We start from the raw sequence: 18941 nt of genomic DNA, 5'->3' as shown, positions 1-18941 counted from the left end.
TGTGTACAGAATAGTAGCGAAAGAAAACTGTCCGACGATCGACGTCGCGTCGCGCGTCGTCGGGAAAAAGCAGGCAAAGCATGACGCGTCGCACCACTTTGGCGTCAGGGTTCAGGCGCCATCGTCCCCTTCGGCGCCGCAGTTCTCACCGACTTTCCGCTGACAAATCGCACGCATACTATTTCGCGCTACTTACACGCACACGGGGTGACGTCGGCTGATCGCATGTTAATGCTACGTTCCTGGTGTAGGGTGTACCGCTTACAATGCTTACATCGTTAACGTAAGTAATCGACGTCCGATACGTCACGCTAGTCCGATTATCTCTCGGTAATATACGAGTCACAAAATATACCAGTATGTATGTATATATACATGTAACAAATTTTCTCCCCCGAGTATTGAATTAAAAGCTCTTTAAAAGCGGTTCTAAAAGCGAGCGTCTGAATGGAATACCGTTTACGTGGCGCACGTGTTTTTGGCACAAAGCACAAAGAATTTTTGAAAATTTCTTGTACCGTGTAATATATTAGTTCCGCGACCGCGTCTATGTGAAAAATCGATGAGCGACGTGTACGGTAACGAGTGGCGGCTTTCCTTTAAAAATCATTCGAAGCGAGCGCTCTTGGAGCGATCAGATCAGCGAAGACCGGATGGCGCGGGTGCACGCCGAGCATAGCCACCACAGCCCAGCTCCGACGCTCCGGCTCCGAGGTGGCCGGCGCGGCGCGGCGCGGCGCCCGGCGCCGACGGCGGCGACAGCCGAGCGAGCCGAGCGCCGCCGAGCGGCCGAGCGAGTGAGTCAGTCAGCCGCCGGACATCGTCGGAGTAGGGTGTCGCTCGCGCCTCGCCGACGCTCCACGGCTCCACTTTGGTGTCTTCGCGAGCCTCGCCGATCGTTTCTTCTGCCGAAACGCGCTCGCGTACGGCGTACGCGCGTGTCGCGTTCGCGTTATGCGCGCCGCGCAGCGATAATCTCGACGCTCTAATTCGAGGGAAACACATGCCAGATTTTTGGAAATCGATCGCTCTGACGACCAACACGCCGTGGACGCCGCGATCGGCGCCAGACACAGACTCAGAGACTCACCACGTGGACAGTTATCCTGATTGTGATTGTGAGATCAAATCCAAATCGATTTCAAGCCGAGACTGCCGAGAGCCGAGAGTTGCGTTCGGTCGCGTTCGGAATGTTGCCGCGCGACGTATTGACTATCGCGATGGTGACATTGGTGACGACAGCTCTCATTGTCGCTGTCACCAGCGGTGCGCCGACAACGTTCGATCCGGAAGATTACGAGGTGCTTGCCGACAACGAGGCGCGAGCCATCGATAAAGGTATATATAACGCGCCGTTTAGATATATCTATCTCCCCCCACGTGTAAATTGTAAGCCTAAGCGAACGAGGTAAACGCTATTTTACAGTGTACATATACATGTTCGAATATAAAGCGAAAGCGCGAGCGGCGTTGCACGTTGTGCCAAATTCGCGCAAGTTATATATCTTAACTTAACCAAACTTCGCGTTACCCTTCTTGCGCGATATCGCCATTCTAAACAAACGTTGCGTGTCGCTTTTCCATGTAGAAATGTAAAAACAACGTGGTCGATATAGCAAAGAAACATGGTTAGGTTTTAACAGGATGGTCAACATGTGGATGGATCGATCCTTAATTAATTCATCCATCACTCAAAACTTAGACAAATGAGTTTTTATTATTTTAACGCAGATGTAAATCATAGCGCTTTGATATCTATCATATACTTATAAGCTAGCAAAGGTGCGATATATTTGCGTGTGAGTGAACGCAGGAAACACGGCGCGGCCACGTGCTCGGCACGGCATGCTTGTTTTACTAATTCTTATGAATTTAGCAAGAATGAACGCTGGCTATCGGCTGTCGACAGTGTCGACTGTCGGCCTGTCGCTATATAGCTCACGTATGCATTTACGTGAGAGTCGCGATATAAAAGTTAGACGCAGGAATGTGACGAAACCTTTGATGATTTAACAACTGGCAATCAAGTATTACGTGACCTCGATGCAACGACGTATTTTCAATACATTATATATATATGTATATATATATATTTTTTTTTTATTTTTTCCAAGATAAAGGAACAATAACGTGCGCGTTTATCGATATGTCCACAGGTGCGAGATAAATTTTAAATCGATTCGTCAAAGTCGTTTCCATTTAGACTGAACGAGAAAACGCGAGTGTTTAAAAAGTTAAATCGTTGGATCGTAAGTCTATATACGCGTATTATGTGTATAGATACGTCGCGAGAAGGGTGGCCTGAGGCCTCCCAAAAATACTCGGCGCCAAAGAATTTGTCGAAACAGTTTTAGTTGCAAACAAACAAAGGCTATTACGCGACGGTGTAAACTATCTTGAAAGGGGGTCGGTCGTCGTGACTCGTGGAATGCTCGAGGCGAGCAATAAAATCGTTTACTTACTCGAATCGAGCGGGGCGAACGCGGCGCGAGGCGCGAGGCGCCTACGAATGATTCACGATCGATCGATAGATTTATATCCGCGAGAAAGGCGGCTGCTAGCATCACGCGGCCTAGCGCGCTTCTTTCCTCCCACTTGTTTTCATCTTCTCACGTTGAACCGCGCATGTATATAATAATTCTCACGTGGCACGGCACCCAATCGATACAGGCACAGACACAGAGACGCGCATACGCACACAAACGGCGTACCGTTTCTTCAGGTAATAGGTACGTCAGCGACCACGTAGCGTGGTTTAACGTTTAACGTTTATCATTTTTCCCCGTCCCCATAATTAACTCTGCGACTCTTTGTCTCTCGTATTCACGCACGTGCGTATAACTGGGCTGCGTTAGAGATAGTTGGACCAAGACGTACGTCGCGTCGTCGGTCGTGAGATGTGAGCTAATAATTTTGAACGTTCGTCGTTCGCACGATCTAGTCGCGAGTCGCGAGACTAGAAAGAGACGATAAAACAGACGATGGGCGCCAGCTAGACGCGCGGATAGTAGAGTAGTGGAGTACGTAGTGCGTTATACCTATATATGCATGATAAATACCGACACGCTTGTTGCACGCGTAGCGCAACATTGTTGCATCACGTCCGCGTGTCATATTTTTATTTCCTCCTTGAATAATCCTTAAAAAAAACCAAGTGAATTCAAATCTGACAGACAGACGATGGGACTAGCTTTTTTACAGAATCTACGTTCTAAATAAATGTATATCAATCGCGCATTATTTATTATTCTTAGATTAGTAAATATTAGAATAAAGTTCGCCGTTAACCTTTTTAAGAAAATTCTTATTGTTATAGGAAGAAAATGCGTTCGGTTTTAGTTGGCATTTGGCATCGCGCGCACGAGAGAGAGAGAGAGAACGTCGATTCCACGTTCCACGGAACCATTTCGTTCGCTAGTTATAGCTTCTCGACCGTATTCGCATCTTCGACAAAGCTGCAGACCTCGATATCGCCAAGTCGGTAATCCGAATGCGGCGCGTTCGATGATTCGCTCGTTAAACCATTCGCGTACAATGACAGCGTCCGATACGAAAGATTCGCCTGTTAGCACGCGTGCCTGCATGCGAAATCAAGGGTCGATTGGCTACGTAACGATAAGTCAACGTGTCATCTAGTCTTATAGATTTCGTAATACGAGTCGCGTATAGAGACTGCGAGCTATGTACGTTCAATCAACAGCATCGATGGAGACGATTATATATTTCTGCGATATAAATTTTATTTTTAGTTTTCGCTGCATGTCTCGCAATCCCGACAGGTTGAAAAATGATGTAATATCATTTTTAATTCGTTACGCGAAGTCATAATCGTCGAGAACCGCGGGTTTCGCCACAACAACGTGTGATATCTTTTATATTTTCTATCGCGGATTTCAGAGATCGAAAGCAGTTTTACGATATGAAAAAACGTGCTTAAATAATGTTTCTTACTAGCTGTGATACAATTTACATCGAGATTATTGTCGAGCGTGTACGTACGTTTAAAGATAAATGCGCAAAGGGTGAATTTATCGATGACATATTCTTGATGATTGGTCGAAAATTTGATTGAATCGTAGCTTCGATCTACACCGTTATTAATCGTTATTCATAGTATCGTCGTCGCCGCCGACGCCGCGCCGCCGCCGTGCTGTGTCGAGCCGCCGCGCCGTTGTCTTTCGAGTGGCGAATGGCGCGACACAACGAAAAATGCGAGCTCATCGACGACAACGACAACGACAGCGACGACGATGAGAGCGAAGCGTATGCATCCATATGCCCGGTTTTATCACTGACACACACGTGCGTCCGGCTCGGCGCCCGCACACACGCTCCTGCCAAGTACCATGGCGCGCGGTGCGGCGACTACCGCGTATACAGCTGGCGTACGCATGCACGCACGCACACATCCTCGACTCGGTGGCGCCTGTCGGCAACACGGATGTGCATGCGTGCGTGACGAGTTTCTACCTCTTTGGCTATGTACGTCCCGTACATAAATACTTAGCGTAGCCGTATACACTAATACACTACACATATGTGGTGTCCCACGAAGCGATCGCTATACCCGGCGTCGTAACGATGGGTCTGCCCTGCTTCGTGGAATTTGCTCAAGGATGCGAGAGGAGAGGATCAGACGTTACTTTTTTAAGTTTAAACAGCCACGTCGTCACGTTCGCGATACGAGTCGTCGATAATATTTCGCCAGAATTATATTTTATGACAAATACGGGCGGCGCGATGGAAAATACCCTACGCATTTTTGCCGCGATACCCTCGCATGCCCCGTTACCGCGGCGCGTTACAACGTCCGCACTTATTGTTATTGTTTAGGAAATAGTGGCACGCGGAAATGACCGCTGTCGCAGTCGCACCGGTCGCACGTACGTCGCGAACGCCATCGCATGACGCGTATTTTACGTTTGCTACAAAAACGTAGCCAAATAACCAGCGCGACGTGAAATACTCGTTATTGTCATCTATCAAATTTTCGACCACTACGCGCCGAACAAATGGGGCTTGATCCGCGCACACACATGTAACGTGTATAATATGCATATCCCGTTGATGGAAACTGATTTTGATCGACGTTGTACTCTTGTGCATTCCACCATTAATTAAATAACCAACTGTTAATTAAGATGGCGGACGTACGACGGACATAAAAGCGTCGCTCACCGACTAAAAGTCACCGCGCGTCAAGTAATAGGCGCTTTCGCCTCGCCACAATGGTTGCACAAACCACATACCACATCTAGATTGAGGCTTGAGCAAAAACAACTCGACGAGCGACGCGTAAAGTTAACGACACGTTCGATGGCCGCTGATGCAAGTTTTCCGCTCGCACGTAAAGTTTCTTATTCCGTTTATTCGATGTCGGGAAGTACGTGACGACTCGACGACTGACGACGCGCCAATGCCAACGCCAATGCCAACGCTACCGCTTAATCGAAACGTTTCTTACTTTCGGTGATTACTTAAAAAACAACACACGTTATACATCTGCAGATTTATCGCTTCGTCACGACTTTACCCGTGTAGGCAAATGACAGGTGTTCCGACATGCTACGTCATATACGATCCCGATCCCGATCCCGATCTCGTTCACTACTTGTTTACGATTTAATGCTTCGCGTTTACAGCGGTATCATTTCAAGCCGTCGCGCGCGTCGGGGTCGAATGTCGAATAGAGCCTCGTAGACTATTCGTTCTATCGTTCTTTCGTAAAACTTGCGTCCTTGGGGAAACGTGATTTTTGATTCCGCGTTCGTTCGTTCGTTCGTTCCAAAGCTCGCGAAGAGCCGAGGTTTTTGAGAATAAGGATATTCTGTAAAGACTGTAAACGAACGAGGAAACATGGGCCAGAGAGGCGTGTTTATATACACCGCGCGACCGGTAGTAGATTTAAAACAAATAAACGGTTTTCTACCGATAAATCAGAGCTATCACGATTGAATATATGCGCGTACAACGAAAGAATTAACTTTCTCTCGTGAATAAATTTGGAAAACTTGAGATTGATTCATTCGTATACTTATCGCTCGAGAAGCGCGATGGCTACAGTAAAACTATACGTATCGATACACGAGCTTCTTTATTATCACCAGATGTATTTACATAATAACGCATAGGTACGTTGTCCACGTTAACATTCATGGCGATGCTCTCGGTCTCTCTCGCCTTTGTTATGTAAAACGTACGCGCGCGCTTTCCACGGCGCCGCGCCGCATACAATCACGTATAGACGTAAGTATACGATCGCATAAACGATCACGCGTACGCGATCTCGCTATAAATATAGCCTCGCTCTTTAGAACGCGTCGTCCGTTTTATTGAGCTGGACATTCACGGGATACAATACCACGTTTACAAAGTAGTCGATAAAAGAAAATAATCCAGGAATGTCATGGTTCTCACGCAAAATTCAAACACAAATCCGCGCCAGCTCACTCTTCTTTCCGTCCGTTTGACGCCCAAAGCGCATTCCGCGATAGGGGATAGGGGATAGGGTTCGTCAAAAATGCGCGACGAGACGAGACGCGTGCGTGACCATGCAAAATCGCGCCTCATTCCGCGGGTACACGACTACCCGAGGACGTTTGCTTTTCGCTATTTACAATCGGCTATCAATCACCGCGCGTTATATCCGTGGCATTTCGAATAGACAGACGCGCGCGTTATGTTAATAGCACGCTTCGTATGCGGCGCGACAGGCACGCGTGCACATATGCACGTACGCGTACGGCATGTATGCATGTGCAGCTCGAGAAGTCGAGAATCAAGATGCGTCGAATCCAAATGAACGAGCGCTGTCCACTATACCGGCCGCCTGGTAGCTCGATCACTCGACGCTCGACGCTCGACGCTTGGCGCTTGGCGCTTGGCGATCAACGAACTTACGATGCGCGTCGCGCGATGATTGACGAGAGAGCGGAGAGCATAGAGCCGTCCCTCTCCTCGCTCTCGAGAGCGAGGCGGGACGCCGCGCGCCGCGGAGGAGACGCAGCGTCGCTTGTCAGCGTCGTTAGACTCATTGCCATCTATAAATTGACGAGAATGACGATCGCTCTCATTGTCGATAGTTTTTCAATCGTAACGATGACCGTGCAAGATTGCGAGATCTCGGCGAGCCTATAATAGTTTCAGAAACGTAAATCGCAAATCGCAAATAGACAAATTCCTTTTTGTTACTTTTAATTTACTCCTAGTCCTATGAGAGCTCGAACGTGTTTGCGCTTTCGTACATTTATTTGCATTTTCGCAGCGTATTTTGCTCGCGTACTCGTTGGACGAGATATCTTTCTCGTGTACATACATGTACGTTGAATCACGCCTCGCATCGGAATCACGTACCACCGAGAGTGGCGATAGCTCGCGGATAGCTAGCCAATAACGGCGCGACCGTTCTGGATCAATTAACGCGATTCCGAGCTTCCCCCTTCGCAGCATTTTTTGCGGACCGTCGACCGATGACGTGTTTGCGTTTGCATCGCTCGAGGCGAGCCGCGAGCCGCGAGCCGCGAGCCGCGAGCGAAAGTAATCATTACGCCGGATAGAAACGAGAGAATCCCGCGCCCGCGTCGCGCTGGATTATGCGAAGGAATGTCCAAGACACCGTACGTATTTCGCGTAAAGAGTTTTGATGAAAAACCGTCCATATGTGTAACATTTGGCGACGCCGCTTCGACGCGTTCTCCAAGTTCTCTTGCAGAAATAGGATCTCGTATCGATGCAGTCACAATATGTTTCTATAAATAAGTGCGATATGCTCGTGCGATATATTCTAGGAATCAGTGTCAATGATTTCTAGTCAAGGAAACGCACAGTTTACAAGCACGCACATACTTAAAACTGTAATTTATTTATATCGCGTATTCCTACGTCCTATTTTTCACTGATAATGAAATAACGGAGGATTTGAAAGATATCAACGAGACTTTATCGACATTTAGTTTTTCACTTTGCGCGACATGCGAAATTTCAAGAAAATTTTATCGCGTAATGTTCAAAGATGGTAAGATGTACATCTAAGATCTACATGTAAGATAAACGATGCATTATGTAGCAGAGAGGATAGACAGTTCCGATTTCATTGATAGCGCTCGATGAAGCGTGGCCCCGGCGCCCCCGGCCGAATGAGGAACGCGATACGGATACCGTTTAGCGGTCGCTCGCGTGCACTCCCGAAGCTCGGAGCCGGAGCACGCGACGCCGCGGCTGCTCATCTACCTGCTACCTGCTGTCGCCAAGATCGACAAGACGCCAACGATCATTGCCGACGTGGATTTTTATATTCGTAAATTTCTACCGTTCCTACGTAAGAGGAGGGGGAATCTAAACGGTCTACTAGACACCCTCCCGCCTCCGGATACCGAGGGCCGAGGGTCGAGGGTCGGATATGTGACGATTGTCCTGTCATGCGTTGTCGCTTCTTCCCTGTCACAACTGTCTCGAGCGGTTGGATCGCACTTCCTTTCTACATCGAGTACGCGCGTTTAGCTATTGTTCTCGCGATAAATCATCGAACGCTTCGGTAGCTTCGGGGTTAGGGTTACCGCTTTGTTTCGTTTGCCAACGTTTACGCATCGCGAAGCAAACCGTTAAAAAGAAGTTGTTAAAACCGTCGACGTTGGATTCGTAATTTTAGGTCGGGAGAAAGGAATGAGAGAGAGATAAAACAGAAGGAAACATGTTGCTCGACGGGTGTCGCGCGTCGCGCGTCGCGCATCGCGCGATTCGAGGTCGGCGAGGCCGATGTGACGATTCTCTCGTTTCGCGCACGTAGACAGCCAGCAGCCAGCGTTTTGACATCGGCATTGGCTAGGCGGCGCCAACTGGTCTTGACACTCTTGACTAGTGACGAGCTGACGAGCGAGTCGGGTGTCATTATGATTCTCGCGCTAGCTGCGCACGCAAACGAACGGGAACAAAGGCTCTCAAGGGGACATTATTCCGTTAAAGGGATACTATTCCATGACGAGTACGCTTTCGCTGGTGCTGTGCACTGCTGCTTCCGTGCGACGTGCGACGTGCGACGATAAAGAATAGGGAAAATGAAAAAAATTAAATATTATCTCACCACGAGATACACGATAAGGTGATAATCGCGAAATATTGATTGAATCGATTGGAAAACAGATGACAGATGTGAAAACTAGAGAGAAGTTATTGTCGCGCGTGATATAATCGAGACATTAATTTACTCCGATCTCTCTCTTTACTACGCCTCGATCACTGACGATCTTCTCGAGGATTACCATCCGCGCGGCGATCGGTAAACTTGGCGTGGAATGCGCAAACGATTAAATAAATAAATATGTTTCATGGACGAATCCATTTGTTAATGGAATTATTAGATATATAATGGAAACTATTGTATATATAGGTATATATCTTGCTTGGGCTTGGGCATCTGTCGAATCGCATTTCACGCACTTTTATCGTGACGACGCGAGTTGAAATTTCAAGTTTAATTATAACTGGAATCTCGAGCTAATCACGGGCGGTTTCGGTGAGCGATAATCAAAGATGGTCGCAGGTTGCCTCTGCAAAAAACACGAAAATTATCATAAAGGGCCCCGCGTTCCTCGAGGAGCAACGCATGTAATTTGGAGCAATTTGGCAATTGCATATAATTGACGAGGATGCCTTTTACTTGCCGATGGGCCCGCTCGCGTCGCGTCCCCATATCCGAGTTAAGTAGGGCTAATCACCGGGTTGCCGAGGCTCGGGGAACATCAAGAGCCTGTCTTCTAGCGCCGAAACGCCGGGATCGTGTATATACTTACGCCGCGCGCCGCGCTCGGCCGTATATTCGGAATGCCGAATACCGGACCTTAGATACACGTACCTGGCCCCCTCGCCGTGGAATGGCAGGGCCCCCGGAGTGAAGCCCTCCGCCTACTTCTCAGAACAAGGACCCCGGCTCTCCATTGTTCTTGCTAATTGCCACCCCGCCGCGCCGCGGCCGTAACCATCCGGCCCGGCGCGGCGCGGCGCGGCGGCGTTCACCCGCTTCCCGAATCGTCTCGAGTCTCGGAGTCTCCCTTCCTCACATAATGCTCGAATAGAGCCCGGCTCGATAGTTACAAGTCCCAACGCAAATACCACCTTCGATACCGTACCTTTGTGAAACGAGAATTAGCCGAAAGCCCCGAGAGCGAGCAGGATCAGGCGGATCCCCACGCCCCTCGCCTCTCGTCTCTCGTCCCTCGTCCCTCGTCCCTCGTCCCTCGTCCCTTGCCCGAGGGATGGTTCGTTCATCGCATAGCGAAAATACTTGAGCTCTATTGACCTGTTTCTGTTTTCTCTTTCAAACGGATGCATTTTAAGAACATAGGCCGTTACTCTCGAAGTAATCCCTCCGGCATTTGTTTATACGTCCTCACAACCTGAGGACGACAAAAACATTCCTCGGACATTCTTGCATAGGATTATGCGAGAACCTTATCTTTAGCTTAGCTCTATGTCTACGATGACAGTTGACAATTTATTCGACCGATCGCCATGCTTCAGATGCCTGCAGTTCAGATAATGAAATAAACCTGCAACTCGATCGGTCGTTCAGTATAGTTCCAAGACCACGGGCATCCGTCGCTTTGGCTAAGAGTCGCTCTCCGAAATTCTGACTCCTTTCCTTCCAAATTTAACCGCGTTGAGAAAAATTAATACTCTGAAATTTTTCCAAAACCTCGATAAAACTATCGAATGGATCGTATGATTCTAAATCGAATCCTATCGAGACACGAAGCGCGTCACTCAACGAAAGTTTCTCACGAATCGCTGGGGCAAGCTTCTTCTCGCAGACCAACAGACCGGTCCTCTTCGGCCTCTTCATCATCACCAGCGCTCTTTCGAACACTCCTTTCGTCTTTCGTCTTTCGTCTTTCGCCTTTCGCCAGGCGATGAGCCGGCCGTCCCTTTTTCCTTTTCGCATATATAACTACGTGCGCGCGCGCGCGAGTTCGTAAGTCCCTTCCGCTCGTATAAAGTGCCAACAGGTGTCTCGCCGCTGCCGTTTTATCCGAGTCCCCGAGACGTGTCTCGACCCCCACTTTATTTTTCGATTTGCGATCCATTTATAATCCTACGTGCTATTTTAATATTTCTATTGATTTCCGATAGGATATCTACATATTCTTTCGCGTCCTTAAAAGTTGGTGTAATACTTGCTTATGATCTAAATCGATCGAATACGCAATAGAAACGAACGCGTGATAATCCTTTTTAGTCACGATTCACGATCAAGTACTGCTTGAAAGTCGTATATAGATATACATATACAGCATAACAACTGTATATATATATATATATATATATATATATATATATATATATAACAGTTAATTTAGAGAAGATAGTAGCCTAATAATAATGATATAATTCTGTGCGACTTTTGTATAGCTTTCCCACGTTGTCTACGTGTAAGTATACGTGCGCGCCGATTATTTATTTGTCGGTCTTAAAATACAGTTTTTTGGTCGGAACAGTAAATCCACGTACTTAAGTCGATATAATCGATTTAACTTTTGATAAGCTAATAAACATTATTTTTAAATCACTGTAAAGAATTTATTGCGAAAAATAAATTCACAATTCTTTCGTTATCCTCGCAAACAGAGACACGACTTGTTATTTTCGCTCTCACGCTAATTACCGTTACGCTCGGACCGCGCGCGCTAATTAGAAAAGCGCGTTTGCTAATGCATTTGGTTCACCGTTCAATACAAAGAGTTCGCAATGTACTTGAGCAAAGCGACGTTGCGCAATGTTTTCGCGAGTTACATGGATATAGGTACTTGAAGAGACTCGTTAGTCTTTCATCATTGCGCGCGGTAGACACTGACGTGCGGTTTAAAGATACCTGCATATCCTACATGTCGCGTATATACATATTACGCATACATGGGTCGTCGCTCTTCTAATTGTATGTACATACAAACGGTACTCGTTCGAATCGAGTTTCCGCCTAGCGGCGCTTTCTAGCCTCGGGCGAACGACTCGGAGCCGCGATCTCGAATATCGCGCGTGAAGATAATCCGAAATGTGTCTTTTTTTATTTTCCAAATGATCCTTTTGTCGCGCCCGAATCTTTCGTGCATACTCGATAGCATTATCGAGTACTTATCGATGCTCCCTGAGTCACGAGAAATCGCTATCTTCTAACAATGAGAGCAAGTGGTTACGAAAGACAAAGGAGACTTGTGAACCGTGTATTTCGCACGATCAAGACGTATTTTTACGTGCGTCTTTTCTTGAAATAAAGTTAATTTCTTGGAAAATCAAATAGCGTTTAAAATTATACGTAATTTACTCCACTTGCCAAGTGGAAATTATAAATTCGTTGGATTATCGTCACACGATAATCGAGAATTCGTTGATCGTCGTCGTTACACACGTCAGTCTTGCCGGTGGCGATGGGGTCCAATATCGAAGGAACGAAAAAAGAAATGCAAGCGCGAGGAGAGAGGGTACGTCGCCGCGCCGAGGCTGGGCTGGGCGGTGGGCCTCGGGCTGGGCCGAACCAGGGAGTCCAGGGACCAGGTTGGACTGGGCTGGGCTGGGGAATAATTAATATACCGTAGACGCATAACGAACGACTCCGCGATGCAGTATGTTTGTTTTCGGATGGCTATTCCCCGGCCTCTGGCTTGTCGGTCGTATCTCTCTTCTGTCGGGCCGGGCCCCTCGACCTCCCGCTGCTTTCCCCCTTTCCTTTTTATTTTAAACGCGCGCGCACACGCGTATGAGACTATTCCTCTCTTTGGAATATTTTTATTTTGGAAGGCTACTGTTTTTATACTGTCTATTTCGACTCAACTGGTATACATACTTTACGTTTACGTTTACGGTATCTTATAATAATGCATATTTTACAGGGTAAAAATACGTAGAAAGAACCTTACCAAAGTGATTTACTTTAAGGAAAAGAATTCAAATATTCACGAATCTTTGGTCGTTCGTTTAAAATGTAAGAAGTCGTGACAGAAATATTCCGTACTTATTTTGATAAAATAACTTGATAAAATGAATGGCAGAGCGAACAAGAAATCTCTACTGTTGGAATGTTTCTGACCTGGATTTCAATGTGAAATTGAAATATCCTTTCAACACCCTTATACTTCCCAACCCACGTATTATTTCCTTAATTTCCTAATTTGCGACATATAATCACATGCAATGGAACGCGATGAAATCGTCAAGCTCTATTATTCTTTCTCTGGTGCATGGTATTTGATGCAGAATTGCATCGAGAGATAAAGAAAAAGAGTGAGAGTGAGAGAGAGAGAGAGAGAGGGGGGAGATACATGCGCGCACAGCGGAGCAGCGCCGCATGCCTCTCTCCATATATCCTCTCCACTTTAATCTTTCTTTTGTGACTCGGCTGTTTTAGCGTTTTTTAGTCCCCGATGAGCTGGACCCCGACAGGCCGCGAACGGAGAGAGGGGCCGGCACCGGCACTTGCAAGGCTCGCTCGCAGAGACTGAACAAGCGAAAGAGAAACAGAGAGAGAGAGAGAGAGAGAGAAAGAGGCAAGGCATCGCTGCAGGCTTATTAGCAAGAAACCGGTGGAGAAAGACGAGGTCGCGAGGGGAACCCGGCAAGATGTTAGACCGGGGGTTGGAGTAAACGAAGCCGAGCATGCTTGCGCGCGGATAAAGATGGCTTCACAATATCGTAATAAACGTTTCTCGTGTCTCTATTTCTCTCTCTCACTTGTTCTCTTCGTTTATTTCGTACGGTCCTCATTAACTCACAGTCCTCGCGTCTGGAGGGAGACCAACCATCAACTTTGTTACGTATATTTACGCTGCGTCAGGCACCGAGGCATGTTCGATGCGAGACCTTCTCGATGTTCCTGATCTCTGAAACAAATCAACTTTGATAAAAATGTTAAATAACTTAGTTGCGTCTATATATATAGATATATATTTTATATATATATATATAATACATATAATCCAACTAATTTAAAAACTATTTACCATTATAGGGTTTTTGGTTGCAGGTTCCTCGAACGTGGGAGAAGTAAGATGCTACTGCAATCAACCGGAATGCGTTCCTCAGGGATACATGTGTCGCGGTAGGGGCTGCTTCACTAAATTACCATCGAACGCAAATGCGCCGATTTCGAGAGCGGAGCATACCGCTCATAGCGGTTGCCTCGACGAGAACTTGAAAAGTCGGCAGTGCCCCGCAGGATTTCTCTGCTGCGATCAGGATCTCTGCAATCACGTGGACAGTCCCGCGATGAGAAATAGGCTCAATAAGACTCTACGAGGTTCGACGAGTGCTAGCTTCCTTTCTCCCTTTCATCTCTTTCATGATTTCATGATATTAAAAACATTCTCAACAATCTCAACACACAATATAATATCTCTGGACCGTTCCACTTGTCATATCTATCACGTTCTCATGTACCGTTGATTATCGTAATGTACGTGTATCCGTAAAGAAGAACGTTGCTCAAAATCTTGGCAAAGCATCAAAACCGAATTAAATTTCTTTTAACACACAATTAAAAGTATCTCCTAAACTTTCGAAAAAATAAATTGTGTTCGTTAAACATTGATTTTAATTTGTAACTTGATGTTATCATTGTAGTATTAATCGGCGATCAGCGAGCGTATTTGGCCCCGCACGTGCATCCAAACAGTCGCGGAAGTCAGACGGCTGATGGCTGGTTCCCGACGGCGACGATCATTGTGGCTATCTGTGGATTCATCGTCCTGCTGATGATTGCCAGCCTAGCTGTCAGATGGCTTCAACCTATGCCGGCGCAAAACGCAAATAAATTTGTGCCACATCGAACATCCGATAACGGGCCGCCCTTATTGGGACCACCAAAAGTGCCTCTGGTTTAAGAAATTTCGCGATCCTCGGACAAAGTTTCCCGATAAGAGGTGTTTTAAGTAATAGTTAAATTAATAGAACTGGCTGCGCTAGTTTTGGTATATGACTCACGAAATCGGAGTTGTGCGCCATATACGTATACATATATATTTGCGTAGCGAAGAATACCGGGTACTCTTAACGTACGTTAATCTTGAGAACGATCAAGATTATGTTAACCGGACAAGATTTCCTCGCGACGAGTAATCTTCGTCCGATTTAACTTTGTTTCAACTCCATTGATTTCTCTTACAATATGCATTCATATGAGAAATAGAACGGTATGCAAATTTGCGAGGTTCCACAGAGGCAGAGTCATATACCGAAGCTGTCGTGAAAGCTAGCGGGCCGTCGAAGGCTCCACTTGGCTGTGAATTCTACGGAGAAAGCAACTACTGTGTAAATTATATATTGTAATGATGAACGTATTACTCGTTGCATTTCCTCGAAACGTCGACGCGGCGCACGCGTCGTCGCGAGATCAAAGAGTGAGAATGGGTCAAGATTTTTCGATCCTTTAAACATGACGTTATAACGACACAAAGTACATGTTATGAATGTATGCTTCTGTGTCGCTATATGATTGTAAATATAGATATGTATCTATGTATTTTTTATCATCTTGAACGATACAATCAAATAAATTTGATGATATTATCGAGTTACGATGATGTGAGAACATCCTTCAACGTTACACGACCATTAAATTCTGTTCCCCAAGAATATTATATAGTACACAACTTTAATTTACGAATGGTATACGTCAATAAAGAAGGGAGGATTATATTTCGCAAATGATCTATAAGAATTATTATAATGCAAAATAAATTTGTGATTTACATAATTTTTTCAATTGAGTCACAGCCATTAAACTTGTGAGAACGTGCACTTTACGTTCCGTAGCATATTAGCATCGTTCTTCTCGTATAAGCATTATAATGTGATAGTACGACATAGTAACGCGACTAGATAAATACATACAAGTCTGTCTAGACCTTGTTTTACACATGTTACTCGTGAGGAACGAAAGGAAAGAATAAAAGTCAAAGTAGAGTAATATATATTAAATGTCTTTTCACTGCGTCTGTATTTATGTTTATTGCGTCTGCATTTTTGTTCATTGCGTCTGTATTTACTTGTTCATTTTCATCGACAACATACACATACCATATCGGTATCCGGTATATAGGAAGGATACGTCATTACTCTATAAAATAGGTATTCCGTTTGGCCAGCTCAAAAAACAATTTCATGTTGCATTGAAATTTCAATCATAAAACGCGCATATATTGTAATATAAACGTGTTGGCATCACAGTTTAAAAACCGTTCAATTCTATTATGTATAGCATTCAATATGTTCACAAATTTCTCCATTCATACCATATCTGGTTATGACTATCTGCTACTCTCCTCTTTACTTTGTCCCGAAAGAAAGTGCATTACTTTATAAAAATACTGCTCAAGGTATTATATTATTGTATATTATATTGTATCCCATTCCATTATCTTATATCTGTTTTCTAATCTTCGGCCAAAAAAGAAAAATTTTCTTTTTCTTTAAAAGAACCGGGTCTGGGCATTACATATCGTTTATGTATGTACATGCACATCAAGTAGGAATATCGAGATTTAGCTTAATCCTTTCATCAGTCATAACCCATATGACGGGTATTTTTGTAATTAGTACAATAATATTGAGTGAATTTAAGAAAGTATTTCTCCCAACGATTTGACGTAGGCCTCGTGAATTTTTTGGATGAAATCCGGGTCGCTTTTCAACAAGTAAGTGAACGCTTGTAAAAGCTGAGTCTTCGTTAGCGGTTCCAACGGTCGGGTTCTAACGGGTTCAGGTGGGCTGGGAGCGGCGAACATCACAGGTGGTATTAACGCCGGCGCCGAGCCTCTTCCTGACAACGTAGGTGCCGCCGGGATAATATCGTCCGATGACTAAATCAAATAGGAAAAAAACAAGGACTCTCGATTACATATCGATATACATATATATGCTCAACAAATACAAAAGGTAATGATTTTTTTCCTTCAAATTTTCTTACCGTACTTCCAGAGGCATGAGCAAGTAATGATGCAAGTGGGTTGGCGTTATTGGAATTGGTAACGTTTGAAGCTTGATGATTTCTTAAAGTAGAAGACGTTACATTGGTCGGCGACTGTATCCTGAGAAATCCAATCGACCCATTTGAATCATTGATGTTCTGAGTGACAGGTAGCGGCAAATCTTGAGAAATTGGCGCCGCGTCCTGCTGTGGAGTCGCTTTGTTTCGTCTTTTAGACTTGTTTGCGGATGGAATCGTTGTCGCGTGCGACTGGTGAGATGGTTGCGGCGTTACAGATCTTTGTTGTTTCTCAATATGTTCTAAAGTATGCGCCGCTGGATGAGACATTAAACGTGCGAGTAAAGGTTTACTCTCAACCGCAACCGTACTTCCTGGAGTAGGTTGGTCGCCTGCTTTGAAATGTCCGGTATTCACCTGACATAATATACAAGTACAATGTACAAGTGACGTGACGGCGGGCGATTAAGAAATAATGTCAAATAGAGCAGCAGATAAGATAGGACGCTAACCTTGGCTTTAGCAAAGAAGTCCATAACGCTTTGCGAGGTGACATCAGGTCCTAAGGGAGCAGCTAGAGGTCCCGAAATATTATCGATCATAGGCATAACTGACGGAGATTTCAATCCCGTTACCCTGTTACCACTGTCGCATCCACCACCGCTACTACCTCTGCTCGTGTTAAAGTCCTCTTGCGCCTTGCTAAGCATACTGAATATATCCACATTGTTTACGTTAGGTCCCGAGGTCTTTTTAGCCTTAAGTAACGGCTTGTTACCGATTTTACGGTTCTCTTCACATTCTTTCAGAAGTTTATTTAACATGTTTGCAATGCGTACGCACTCTTCTTTTTCATAAAACCAAATACCATAGATATTGCATCTAGAATTTCTGTATAGCAAAAATGGTTCCTGTAGTTGCAAATCTAAACCTGGAGCAACTGGTTCCACTAGATTGTTTGTATTCAATCTGTAACAAACATATACTTTTGTCATATGGCATTTTTAGTCTTGTTAATAAGGAATATATAAGATAGATACTAAAGATACTTAAAGATGAGATACTAAACTTGGATCAAAATAATTTGCAAATCTCTCAAGTAAACCACTGGCGATGCAAAGCAAAACGTCACACGCTATATTTTCCTGGATGGTTGATAGTTGATATATGTATAACACCTCGGTGTTAGGCTATATACTACCTGTTCATTATGAGAATACTGTTGTACGGCTCGCCGTTTCTCGAGTACAAGAACAAAGCTCCCTCAATGTCGGTCTTTTCCCATTCATTTTCATCCGCGTTGAACGTATACAGAGCGACGTGAGTCGCAGTCTCCAATATATCCTTCACATAGGGGTCAACTCGTTTCAAAGCGGCCACGTTCATTCTCAGCTCCGTTCGGTCCGTCATGATTACAAATTACAACAATGATGATGATGATGAAGATGATAAAATAGCCCGACTTGGGATCCGACAATTACGAGCGGAGCGGAGCGGTTAGCGCGATCAGCGATGCTTCCTCTTTCACTCTTTCCTCCACTGCACTGGTTGACCACCAATCACGGAGAGAGAGAGAGAAAGAGAGTCGTATTTTCTTCTTCTTCTTCGAAATAGAATGGCACCGGGTGGAGAGAAAGTCTACTCATACGGCCAACAACCAACAACTAGTTGAGAGTTGAGATTGAGAGAGTCTGGCTAGACTCCACGTGAGCCACGCACGTTCGACTGCTACTCAGCGGCTTGGTCTATGGTCTGCTGAACGCGCCCAATGAGAGCTCTGCCTTTTCCAGATTCCAGATCGCGTCCAGTCAGTCCAGTGTGCGAGGGCCATAAAGCCCGGTGTCCACGATGCAAGAACTGTGTCCAAGTTTCGATTTAAGCCAATGAAACTGCTGCTTTTCTGTAAGAGCTGCAAGTTGATTGGCTTATTCTAGTATCGTGTACACAAGGGCTGCGAGCCAATCACGTTCGATTG

The 18941-nt window shown here is 45.5% G+C and overlaps 2 protein-coding genes across 3 annotated transcripts; one reads left to right on the top strand and one right to left on the bottom strand.

Annotated features, from left to right (window-relative positions):
• The first annotated feature begins 788 nt into the window (after positions 1-788).
• On the top strand, positions 789-15557 carry LOC139815754 (BMP and activin membrane-bound inhibitor homolog). 2 transcript variants are annotated; one of them, XM_071782890.1, is made up of 3 exons: positions 789-1338; positions 13994-14281; positions 14605-15557. In XM_071782890.1, the coding sequence occupies exons 1-3, from the start codon at positions 1191-1193 to the stop codon at positions 14862-14864; spliced, it is 696 nt and encodes a 231-aa protein (XP_071638991.1). In that variant the 5' UTR covers positions 789-1190; the 3' UTR covers positions 14865-15557. The 2 variants fall into 2 exon arrangements, with proteins under 2 accessions (XP_071638991.1, XP_071638992.1); XM_071782891.1 differs by having other exon boundaries at positions 791-1338; positions 14009-14281.
• A 407-nt stretch (positions 15558-15964) lies between these two features.
• On the bottom strand, positions 15965-18731 carry Dcp1 (decapping protein 1). Its single transcript, XM_071782860.1, has 4 exons — positions 18168-18731; positions 17479-17935; positions 16949-17383; positions 15965-16841 (listed from the first exon to the last, which is right to left on the bottom strand). Exons 1-4 carry the CDS (start codon positions 18374-18376, stop codon positions 16599-16601), a joined length of 1344 nt encoding a protein of 447 aa, XP_071638961.1. The 5' UTR covers positions 18377-18731; the 3' UTR covers positions 15965-16598.
• Between the last annotated feature and the right edge of the window lie 210 nt (positions 18732-18941).

Source organism: Temnothorax longispinosus, chromosome 7 (genome assembly GCF_030848805.1).
Source record: "Temnothorax longispinosus isolate EJ_2023e chromosome 7, Tlon_JGU_v1, whole genome shotgun sequence".
Classification (NCBI taxonomy): Eukaryota; Metazoa; Arthropoda; class Insecta; order Hymenoptera; family Formicidae; genus Temnothorax; species Temnothorax longispinosus.
The sequence above is the reverse complement of the archived record's forward strand: the minus strand, read 5'-3'. Positions and strand labels throughout refer to the sequence as shown.